We start from the raw sequence: 12,405 nt of genomic DNA, 5'->3' as shown, positions 1-12,405 counted from the left end.
CTAGGGTAAAGCTGACATGTTATCGATGTTCCTCAAGTCAGTTTAATTACGATATGTAACTTGCATGACTTATTTTATTTGATGGCTTTTAAAAAATTAAAACCCTTAAAAAAAAAAAAAGTGTTTAAAATTGTTATATTCCCATCCTTATAACGCTTTTATTGTTTGATCTATGGGGCTGTGTGGGGTGTAATTTTTTGCGCCATGATCTGTTCTTTCTTTTGGTACCTTGTTTGCGTATATGTGACTTTTTGATCACTTTTTATTCAATTTTTTCTGGAGTTAATGTAAGCAAAAATACACAATTTTGCACTTTGGCGGGTTTTTGCACTTTTTACTGCGCAAGACCAGGAATGTGATAATTTAGATTTATTTATTTTTAATTATTTATAAAATGGGATAAAGTGGGGGATTTAAACTTTTATTAGGGGAGGGGATTTTTTATTGATAAAATAAAATGACATTTTATATTTTTTTTTACATACAGTAATTAGAAGCCCCCTGGGGTACTTCTATATACACAGCACTGATCTCCTATCGAGATCAATGCTGTGTATATAATAGAGCAATGATCTATCAGATCAGTGCTCTATTATACTGGTCTGCTGCAGACCAGATGCACTGATTGCCGAGCCAGGATCAGCATTATTCCGACGCTAAGCCCCAGCTGGCTCGGTACAAGGGATCTCTCCTCCGCAATCGCATGGCGGGGGGGGAGATCCCCCCACTAGACACCAGCGAGAGGGGCACAGATACTATTTAAATGCAACTGTCAGCTTTGACAGTTGCATTTAAATAGTTAATTAGCCTGAAGCCGTGATTGGCCGCGGCGGCTAATACCTGCGGTCCCTGGCTGCACATGGCAACCGGGGACCGCGGGCTGCAGAGAGGGCTCACGCAGGGAGCCCTCTCTGTTTACCCTTAACGGCAGCATGCCGAGTATACTCGTCATGCGTCGTTAAGGGGTTAAGGCCATTTTGGCCTCTGTCCTCAAGAGGTTAAAGGGGTATTCCACATAACTTTTCATATGTTGGTGCCAAAGGTGAGACTACCCATTTATTTCATACCTTCCCCCAGTTCTGCGCTGCTGCTGTAGACGAATCTTTGTTTAGGCTTTTCTCTCAGTCTCCCCCTCCTTTTTGAGAAAGGGTTATTCACAGTGAGGTCATCAGCAGTTTGACCTCAGATTATCCCTCCCAGCATTACAAAAAAACTACAAAGTTGCTGATACAGCTGGCCAGAGACTTGTTTACATCAGTTGTCTCAGAAGGGGGGGGCTCACACACAGATTTTTGAGTCTTTAGCAGAAAGCAGCAGCTGAGAACCTGGGGAAGGAGACTGAATAGATAATCAGTATGGAAGAAACCCCTCTGATCCTTAGTTATAGCTGGGTAAAGAAACTGGCATAGACTTATATTTTAACCCATGATTGGGTGGTCAGCCAGGGTAAAACTAAAAAAGTAACAACAACAACAACTTAGTTTAAAATACAGTGATAATACAGTAACTGATGTTACTTTCTTGCGGTAAGGAATAAGCTTGGTGGGAAACAATTGATATAATGCAGGTGTACCTTCTGAGACTTTAATTCCTCAGTTACTACTTGAATCTGGAGCTGCAGATTGTTCATCTTTTCCAGAGAAACATTTTCATGATTTGGCGGCAAGCTTCCATTCAGTTTCCTTGCTTTCCGCGCAAAGTTTAGTGATGGAGACATTTTCCCAAATTGTTTTGCACTTGTGTCTGCTGTAATATAAAGAAGAAAAAAATATAAAAATCAGGAAAATAATTACTGTAACCCAGCGTCATAGCAAACCTTACTGGCATACCAGAGAACCTTGGACTTTGTAAATAACAGTAATTCCTTTTTATGACATTTCCAATAAGCATTGTTAAATAATTATGGAGCAGGTACAGTAAGTAAATAGCATTAGGAAATCATCTGTAACTCCAAGACTACATTTGTGCCGCCCATTCAATGCATCATTTGCGACCGCTCATCAGCCGTTCTTATAGGTTATTTACAATGCACTGAACAGGCAGCACAAAAGATCAAATCAGCTAAAGAACGAGTTGACTTGCTTGAGGATCGGCCCATGTAAAATGACCTTTACACACAAAAGAAAGCAAGCTTTTAAACTAGATAGTGGACTGACCAGTCATCCATTGCACTAATGCTAAATAATATGACAATCAAAAAATATACTATATACACAAAAAAAAATTTTTTATTTAAACCTAGAGCCCTAAATATAACACTGATAACCACTGATCTGACTAATAACAGGCATGGTTTTTATCATACAGTAGCTAGTCCTAAATGTATGACTACTGATGAAATTGGAATCTGACAGTTCTTCCATACTGCCCAAACCACAGGCAGCGTAAAACAGGGACAGGGTGAAGTAAAATGACAAACTATCATTTACTCTGTAGCATACCTGTTATAGCCACATATCAACATATCAGAAGTTTGTATCAGTGGGGGTCCAGGTGCTGAGATTCCTGCCAATTGCTAGAACAAAGAGGCAGAACTGCTTTGCACACTCTGCCCCATTCATCTCTGCTCTCACTTGTAAAGTAGCAGTTGAAATCATTATGTTATGACTGTTTGCAAGTTTTGCAGTCAAGTTTTGTTAACAAACTTTGGCAATACTACGCTATTACTTGGCCAGCTTAGCCCCTTAAGGACCGGGCCAATTTTGTTTTTTGCGTTTTCGTTTTTTCCTCCTTGTGCTTAAAAGGCCATAGCACTTTCATTTTTTCACCTAGAAACCCACATGAGCCCTTATTTTTTGCACCACCAATTGTACTTCGCAATGACAGGCTGAATTTTTTCATAAAGTACACTGCAAAAGCAGGAAAAAAAATAAATGTGTGGTGAAATTGAAAAAAAAAACAAAAAACGCATTTTGTTTATTTGGGGGTATTTGTTTTTACGCCATTCCCCCTGGAGTAAAACTGACTTGTTATATATGTCCGTTATGTCATTAAGATTACAACGATATGTAACATGTATAACTTTTCTTGTATGTGATGGCTTGTAAAAATTCGAACCATTGTTAACCAAAATATGTTCCTTAAAATCGCTCCATTCCCATGCTTATAGCGCTTTTATCCTTTGGTCTATGGGGCTGTGTGAGGTGTCACTTTTTGCGCCATGACATGTACTTTCTATCGGTACCTTGATTGCGCGTATGTGACTTTTTGATCGCTTTCTATTAAAATTTTTCTAGATTTGATGCAAACGAAAATGTGCAATTTTGCACTGGGAATTTTTTGCGCTTACGCCGTTTACCGTGTGAGATCAGGAATGTGATAAATTAATATTTCTGGTGATTCCACACACGGCGATACCAGTATTTATTTATTTATTTTTATTTATAATATGGGGAAAGGGAGGGGTGATTCAAACTTTTATTAGGGGAGGGGGCTTTTTACTAATAACAACACTTTTTTTTTTTTTTACACTTATACTAGAAGCCCCCCTGGGGGACTTCTAGTATAATTACACTGATCTCTCATTACGATCTATGCTGTATAGATATGCAGCATTGATCGATGAGATAGGCACTCAATTGATTCCGGCTGCTGCAGCCGGAAGCAACCGAATGCCGAGCCGGGATCAGCGCCATAGGGCGCAGACCCCGGACTGTAAAGGAGGTGTGGACGTTGTCCCGGAGGAGCGATCCACCCCACTAGACACCAGGGAACGGCTCCAGAAGGTAATCTGATGCAGCTGTTAACTTTGACAGCTGCATCTGATTACCTGTTTAGCGGGCACAGCGATCGGACTGTTCCCTGCTAATAGCGGCGGTCCCGGGCTACATGCGGCACCTGGGACCACGGCGGTTCAGACAGGGTCGCCGCGCGGCCCCGCTCTGAACTCCCTTAACGACTGCAGGATGTAAATATACGTCCGTGGTCGTTAAGGGGTTAAAGAGGTACTCCGGAAATTTTTTCCTTTCAGATCAACTGGTGTCATAAAATTATTTCGATTTGTAATTTCAAATTCTCCAGTCTTCCAGTACTTATCAGCTGCTGCATGTCCAGCAGGAAGTGATGTATTCTTTCCAGTATGGCACAGTGCTCTCTGCTGCCACCTCTGTCCATGTTAGGAACTGACTAGAGAAGTAGCAAATCCCCGTAGAAAACCTTTCCTGCTTTGGACAGTTCCTGTCTTAGTTAGGGGTGGCAGCAGAGAGCACTGTGTCAGACTGGAAAGCATACAGCACTTCCTGCAGGACATATAGCAGCTTATAAGTGCTTAACAGTCTTAGAGTCTGAAATAGAAGTCTATAACTTTCTGACACCAGTTGATTTTAAAGAAAAAGAATTGCCGGATGACCCGTTTAAGGTGGCCAAGTAATAGCATAGTTTTGCCAACTTTTTGAAACCAGTACTCCTTTAATCTAGCTCTAACATATCAAAACAGAGAGTCAGTCTCGTATGTGTATCTGTAGATGATCTGACAAAGATCTGTGGTGTACACAAGCATAGTACAGCAATGATACAGCAAGAGCAAATAAACGCAACAGGTAATTTGTTTTATGTCCTGGAAACCACCGAATGGCGTAACTTTTCTAGGTATTCATGTAAAACCACACAAGCAATCCAGTTATGAGTCATAGGTCATAGTAATATTATTGTACAATAATTGTTGCTTTTCAAGGCAAATGCTGGTCAATAAATGGCATGTGGTTCATCTGTTCCAACATGGAGAATTTCTGCATATCAGTTATACAATAAACTAAAGCTGTGCTTACCTCCCTATTTGAAGCTACTTTAGATATTTACAACATGGTGCAGATGGAGTTTGGATTTCTATGTGTGTCTCTGTATAGAGAACAACTGATCTGAATAGGCCTCTTACCAATATCTATGCACCCCACCAATCATGCTGCCTGTGCCCTTTCTATATAGCTCAAACCAAATGGCAAACAGACATTCTGCGACATGTCTGCTGACGACTGAAAAGATGTTACTGATTATTTTTCCCTCATTCGTAGTCTATCCTAAAGACTTATTGATGTAGTACATGGGTCTCCAAACTGTGGCCCTCCAAGTGTTGTAATACTACATTTCCCATCATGTCTGGACAGCCAAATCCAAAGCTTTAGCTGTCTGGGCATGATGGGAATTGTGGTTTTGCAACAGCTGAAGGGCCATAGTTTGATGTAGTACAACCTTCTCTATAGGGTCTCTTAAACCCTTTCTCTCTCTTTCAGAGTTCTCTCACCACTTGTATGTTTACTTTGTGCCACGGATATATTCGTTTTCTGTAACTACAAATGTCTGTTTTTCCTGCATATTTTTATTCTGCGCTAGGAAGTGGCTATAATGGCGTGGAGGTCACATGATATTCCTACTCCCTCTCAGTGAACAAGGTTGGCCAGTCATTATATCCCATTCTATAAAGTGTTCTATATGAATCGAAGAGCCCACAGAGATCGGAATAGAGAATCCGGCTATGGTGCATGTGGGTAAAGACTGAATAGTTAAATTTTTGTAAAAGAGAAAGCAAGGACAGCTGGAAAGTGGAAGGAGCTTGTGTCATTGGTCTTGTTATTTTGAAGGGTCTATGTATTGTGTTTGCCACCACATGTATGGTGCAGCACTATGCCCTTTCTCACGATTTTGGTGGCGCATATCACCATCTTCAATGCTGATAGTCTTGGCTCTTTCAGAGTGTTTATTGTTTTGTAATTTTTCCAAGTGTTAAAATATAAAACTCAACTAAATCTGTGATTTATACTGGATCTTCATCAGGCATCATATGTAAAAAAAAATAAAAAAAGGCTGACACATACCTTCTACAGCTTGTTCTGCTTCCTCAAAATGAAAAACACTCCTGCTTACTCCTGCTGTTTGAGTAGGCTTTGAACTACAGATATTACGAACAGTGTTCCTGGAAAAAAAAAGAACATTATTCATTTATCAAAATGGAAAAATGATGGGTATGATGACATGTATTGCATCACACTAACAATCATAGCAGTAGTTACACACCTACTCTACGCATTATAATTAAATACAGTGGTCCTTCAACATACCATATTAATTGCTTCTGGGAGGACCATTGTATGTTGAAAATATTGTATGTTGAGACCAAAATTCTATGGAAAACTGGTAATTGGTTCTGAATCCCCCAAAATGTCACCCCAAAATGAGAAAAAAATAAGATTTAAAGGAAAATAAGCAGATAATTAATATTGATAAAACAAATCCTTACATATCAGAGTCATAAAGAGTGACTGGAGACTGTAAATGGCTTTTTAAGAAGAAGATTGGAGCGATGCTAGCATAGTGCCCCAGGTATACTACACGCACTCCTCTTCAATGATATGAAGTGCAGATGAATGACTTCTGACACTGGGATTCTGTGAAACAACTTTAACTTTACTTAAGCAGTTTGGGGGACATTTATGAAGTCCGGCATTTTTTATACCTAGCTTACAAATGTCCCTGCAGCTCCAGAGCTCAGGGGATTTAGAGGCAGTGCGCCTCTACATAAATCCTGATCGCACGGAGCCCGTCCGTAGGAAAATTTCGAAAGGTTTCAGTATAATTTTTCCACCAGAAAAATGATAAATGCGGCGCATGCAGAGGCCGCAGGGGCCGTAACCCCTTGTAACGCCCCCTCTCCACCCCACTGGCGAAGGTGGCACAGATGCGAAAAAAATATTCGCAAAAATACCATTTGCAAATATGTTTACGCCGATCTGCCCCATCTGCGCCTTAAAAAGGCATTTACCCCTTTTCATACATATCCCCCTTTGTGTGCAAAAATCCAACAATTATACAGTCTCGTAGGACAGATGACGATAGCACAAGGTAGATACCGTTTACTTGGGGATAAGCATATTTGGTCACTGTCCCTTTGGTTACTACAATTAGCAGGTTAAGGGAACTGAGTTTGTTATAAACACTTTAGTAGGTATATAGCCTGGTCCCTATGGGTTACAGATCTACTTAGTTCGACTAATCTTTGCTCACGAGAAAATTCACAGTTTGGCTGACTGTGGTTAAGAACATTTGTACTCAAAGAAAAACTTTGCAGATCTGTCTCACAATACTCAGAGAGATGCATGCAGGGGCACAATGGCAGATGTGGAAGTGAATCAGCACTGTCTCTGACCAGAGGCCTAATAAGAGAATGGCAATGCCGGGGGGCCCTGGAGCAAATTATCTAATCCCAAACTCCAAGATAAAAGTTGCAGGCCGTAGAACTGATCCTCACAGTGTGGACTGAAAATAGTGTCTTGCTTCATACAGCTTTAGGGAATGCTGTAATAGAACCTGAGACGCTCATAGTCATCATATCTTGCTTGTTGCTTGTTCTTGTCACATGCTTCTGAAATACATGGCTTGACTTAGGATGTTAAAGAGGATACTCATTTCTTTGTAATGGAGGTCACTGTTAGGTAAATGCACATTGCGGAAATCACAGGGATAACTTGTCATGGATTCTGTCGCTCGACCCTCCCCCGTGCTCCCACTTGTTTTTCCGCTGGTCCCATAGGCTCCATTCTGTGGTCAGACGGACTCCGCTGTCTTCTTGAAGAATGAACCTGTCCATTCTTCAGGCGGACGGCTGAATCTACCTGACCATAGAGTGGAGTATATGGGACGGGGCGAGAGTGAGGCGGGAGCACGCGGGGACGTGCGGCAGAATCTGCAGCAAGTTATCTGCGAGAATTCCGTAGTGTGGACATACCCTTAAGCCTAATTCACACATCCGTTGTTCTGTCAGCAATTGCGTACATAACATGAAACCAATGTTATCCTATGGCCCCGTTCACACGTCCGTACGTGTACACGGGGCCGCGATTCGTGCCGCGAAAAAACGGACATGTTGTACATTTTTGCGGCACGGATCGCTGGGGTAATGGTGTGTGAATGTAGTGCTCCGTGAAGCACGGAGCACTACGGAGGCACATCCCGTAGTGCGGTACGCGGCCGCGGGTATGTGGCCGCGTCCTTACTCAGTAAACTTTTGAAAACTAAGAGAATTTACAGCTGAATAAATGGTCTCACTAGCTCAAGTTGAGCTAGCAGACATGTGCACTGGCTAGGTTAGCCTGAGCTGGACTAGGGACTGCTCTCATTGGTTGAGATGCATTATGTGGACAAAACATCTTACTTCCATACATGTGAGACTGCGTGTGGTAAAGACATAGCAAAAATGTTAACCCTTGCAAGGACCATATCCTTTTGTGTATCCTGTTAAGTATATATTAAATGGATTTTTAGAATAGGGAGATGAAAAAAGAGCTTGCTCTGTCCTCTTCAGGCATTGATCTGGTATTGCAGTGCCTCCAGGTTCAGTGCAAAAAAAAAAAAAAAAAAAGAATATACAATACCCCAACAAAGTTTAGAGTGCAAAGCAAAGAATTCCTCAGCCAAACAACAACCGTATACATACCGTAGCTAGGAAACAGGCTATAGACTACATACTTATAGGCTTGTGGGCTCCTTATATTTGGCTCTCTAACTATAACAACTACATGTGTATACTGTTGTTTGAATTTTAAAATTCAAATGCATGGAGATCACCCTGGTCCTTATCCATTTAAAGGAGAAGCCCCTTGAAATTGAAAAAAGGGAGGAAGCAGGGGAGGCAGGAAAGTAATAAACAAAAGTATTTTTACCTGTCCCTTTTCCCTGTATCGCCGCTCCGGGGTCTTCTTGACAGCTGTCGGCCACCTGCAGCACTTCGGGATGCAACATCACATACCCTGGTGATTGATTGCCTGCTCAACCAATCAGTTACTGGGGCTAAACAGTCACTGATATCACAGGACTTCAGCGGAACATTTAGGTAGTGATGAGCGAACAGTAAAATGTTCGAGTTGAACCTCGAACAGAAGTGAAGTTCATGTTCGAAGTTCGACTCGAACTCCATAAAAGTCAAGGGGAGATGTTCGGGTTAATTTTTATATCTACACAGGCGAGGGGAAGCTGGAATTACCATCCAGAAGAGGAAACTGGATACATCGAACAACTTAGTGAAGAAAATTTGGCTCTAAGAATTACAGAAAAAAAATTAAGAGGGTAAAATACTTCATTTCGTGATGAGTGAATAGTACGCTATTCTCGCTAGACCGAAACATATGCTTCAATTTAAAGGGGTATTCCAGGAAAAAATCAATAAATTGCTAATGGAAAGGGTTAACCAACGTTAACCCTTTCCTAATATACTTACCTGTCCTTTTTTGGCCCCCCAAGGAGATCTCCGGTCCGGTCACGTGATATTCCAAGTTGCGACTAGCGGATCCTCTGTCCTTCCGGTCCGTTGACGTCACTATACCCGGCCGGCGTCCGCTCTCCGTCTCAGCAGCAGATGTCACACAACAGCACCCTGCAGGGACCCCTCACAGTAACCTGCTGTACAGTTAGCAGGGTGCTGATCACCCGGCCCCCTTCTCCTATATCATTGCGATCCCCCCGGCCCCCTCCTTCCTGTATCATTGGCACCGCGATCCCCCCGGCCCCCTCCTTCCTGTATCATTGCCACCGCGATCCCCCCGGCCCCAGCAGACCCGTGGTTTACAAACAGTCAGTGGACTGTGCAAAATTGAGGTTCTTGACTCTATTCTCAATTGTATTTTCACCAAGGCGATCAACAACCATGCCAAAATGTACTGGTTACAGCAGCTGCAGCAAAAGAGATGGGAATACTGTAACAATGCATCAAAAATCCATACTGGAATGATGTCTTCACATGTTCCTGATAGTAAAGACAATGCAGGTACGTATAAGCACTCACCCTAATGTTTTTTGGATTACACTTTTGCATAATGTTGCATAATGCATTGCCTGTCTTCAAACATTAAAAGCTATATAAAATAATTTATGTATCAATATCTGTAAAATTACAGACAAACAAAGAAAACGTCATTTGTATTTTAATAATTATTGTCTTTAAGGGTACGTTCACACTGACCGACTAGCAGTGGAAATCTTGCTGCGAGTTTTGCAGCGAGATTCTCTAAGAGCTAAGGTCCTGGCAGGTCCTGTGCATACATACTCGCAGCGGTCTTTCAGCTTCCTGCTCTGACACCAAGGGCAACATCTGCAAAGAGTTTGTATGTTCTCTCTGTGTTTGTGTGTGTTTTCCTCCCACACCCAAAACATACAGTTAGGTGAATTTAGATTGTGAGCCCTAATGGGGACAGGGAGCAATAATTGGCAAAAACTATGTAAAGTGCTGCGGAATCTGTGTGCGCTATACAAATAAAAGGATTATTATTATTAAGGGAGGTATTTGTTTGCAGTTTGGACAGCTTTTATGATGTTGTCCACTGTAACGTTGGGTACCACCAAAGCCCAGTATGAAATGCCCAACTGTACACTTTCGTAGGAGTATTTAGAGGTCAGCCACCGTTGGTAATTGGTAATCTGCTTGTCTTCCAACTGTGTGGTGCTGTTCAGGTTTAAGAAGGGGTCTGACTAGTCTTTGTCAGAGAAATTCTGTAAGATTTTGTTGATATAGCTGTAGGCTTGAAGGTAGTGAAAGGGATGGGGGCCTACCACATCAAGTTGCTGCCTGAGTTCATTGAAGGTGTATGGGCGCTTGCTGGTTGTGTTAACCATGGTTTCCAGACAATTTAATCCCCCACTCAGCCATCTACGGAAAATAGGGGGTTGCTTGCTTTGGTGGAAGTTAGGGTTGTTTTTCAGTCTTAGTCGGTAGAACTTTTCATTAAAGTGTTTTTATTTGCATAATTTATTTTGGTATACCAATGTTAGCCGTGTTTTCTTTCATTTGTGTCTACATTTCTCCAGATTTCCAAGTATTTGAAATATTGCAGTCTGATTTTCCACTGATCTATTTTTGTACTTTTGTGGAATACTGAACCTCTGGTTTATACATATTTCTAGGCATACAATAATACTTCCCCGATTACACAATTATATAGTTTCATATATTGCATCATAACTAAAAATATATTGCATTACATGCCACACAAGATTAATAAATAAATCTGGCAAAAAGGCACCCTCCCTGTCTAAAGAAATGGAGGTTTCACAATCATTACAGATGGGAATTCTTTACTGTAAGAGCAGTGAGACTGTGGAATTCTTTGTCCCATGATGTTGTGATTGTACTCAACTCCTGTTCATCAGGTGAGTATGAAGCAGGCTCTAGAGCTGAATCCACCCTAAACATGGTCAGTGGCGCCTGCTATTGTGGTGTCCTACCATGGGTGTTCCTTATATGGCACCTGTCGCAAAGTTATCCCTTCAGTGATGATGAAGGTGCATTCTTTCACCACTAGGTGCCAGTATTATGTTACGTGTTACACAGCTGTAGCTTTGAAAGGGTTGTTGTTTATGTACCATCTGGTCTGTACTGACCAATGGGAGATGCTTTCTCTTCTCTTACCTATCCCTGTTCTCCACACACACACATACAGCCCCTGAAAAAGTAGTTAGTTTGTCCCTTACAGTCTAGTCAAGTTGAGTTAGGAGAGTGAAGAAACATGTTTATGGAGAACCCAGAGACTTTCACTTCTAACAGTATCACTATATACACCATAGAGTGTAAGACCCAAAAAAGAGGACAAGTCAGAGATCAGCCCAGCCCACACTGGGAATCTCTAGAAATAGTGCAGGGCGGTATCCTAAAACAGGGGAACTGACCCGGATAGAGCATAGCAACCGTATGAAGGTCTACGTACTCTGTCTGGCAGAACAGGTGACACTGAATAATTTCAGACACTTATATACTCTCAGGTAACCAAGACCGGCCATCACTCGGGGTGGCCGCCTGAGGTTTGCCTCAGGCGGCAGAGACCCCAGAATCGGCCCTGGGTGGGTGGCCAGATCGTTGCACTGGAGGTGGTAGTCCTGTCCCCAGTGCTCCAAACCAACGTTTTTGCCTAAGGCAATAACCATCAACTACAGGGAAGCCGATGATGAAGGTAAGAAACTTGCCTTCATCCTCAGTGCCCCGTGCACAAAAGGGACATATCAGCAGGAAAGATTTGTTAGATTTGTAACCTGCTAATAGTTTCCCTTTAAAAGTAGCAAAAAAGTAAAATAAGGTTTAAAACATTAAAAACTGCTCCATTGAAAAAATTCTAATCAACATTTCTGATTTTCCAAATAAAAAAAAAATCTAAAATATAATTATATACAGTATTTTGCATTACCTTGTGCGTAACCATCTGAACTATTAAAATAGTTATGTTAACGTTATTGATCCCACGCAGTGAACAGCAAATGCAAAAACTGACATCCCTGAAAATAATTGAATAAAATGCAATCAAAAAAGCCCATCTTCCCAAAAATACTAATATAAATGAAAGATCACAGTGCAAACTGGTTCTACAGTGTGTGTATATACACTGCCTGTCTCACAACAGCTTATACAATGTAGACACACTGCCTGTGTCACAA

At 41.6% G+C, this 12,405-nt stretch overlaps 1 protein-coding gene and 1 pseudogene across 4 annotated transcripts in view; one reads left to right on the top strand and one right to left on the bottom strand.

Moving 5' to 3' along the window:
• Nucleotides 1–12,405, bottom strand: part of TBC1D2 (TBC1 domain family member 2) — a 46,106-nt gene that overhangs the window by 18,228 nt on the left and 15,473 nt on the right. For all 4 annotated transcript variants that reach the window (XM_069977998.1, XM_069977999.1, XM_069978000.1 and 1 more), the window contains 2 exons: nt 5,811–5,908; nt 1,574–1,746 (listed from right to left, as the gene is read on the bottom strand). In XM_069977998.1, the coding sequence (XP_069834099.1) occupies nt 1,574–1,746; nt 5,811–5,908 (271 nt within the window). The remainder of the gene's footprint in view (nt 1–1,573; nt 1,747–5,810; nt 5,909–12,405) is intronic.
• Nucleotides 8,209–8,338, top strand: LOC138797996 (U2 spliceosomal RNA; annotated as a pseudogene).

Source organism: Dendropsophus ebraccatus, chromosome 7 (genome assembly GCF_027789765.1).
Source record: "Dendropsophus ebraccatus isolate aDenEbr1 chromosome 7, aDenEbr1.pat, whole genome shotgun sequence".
Lineage (NCBI taxonomy): Eukaryota > Metazoa > Chordata > Amphibia > Anura > Hylidae > Dendropsophus > Dendropsophus ebraccatus.
Note: the sequence above shows the minus strand (reverse complement) of the source record. Positions and strands in the feature narration are given on the sequence as shown.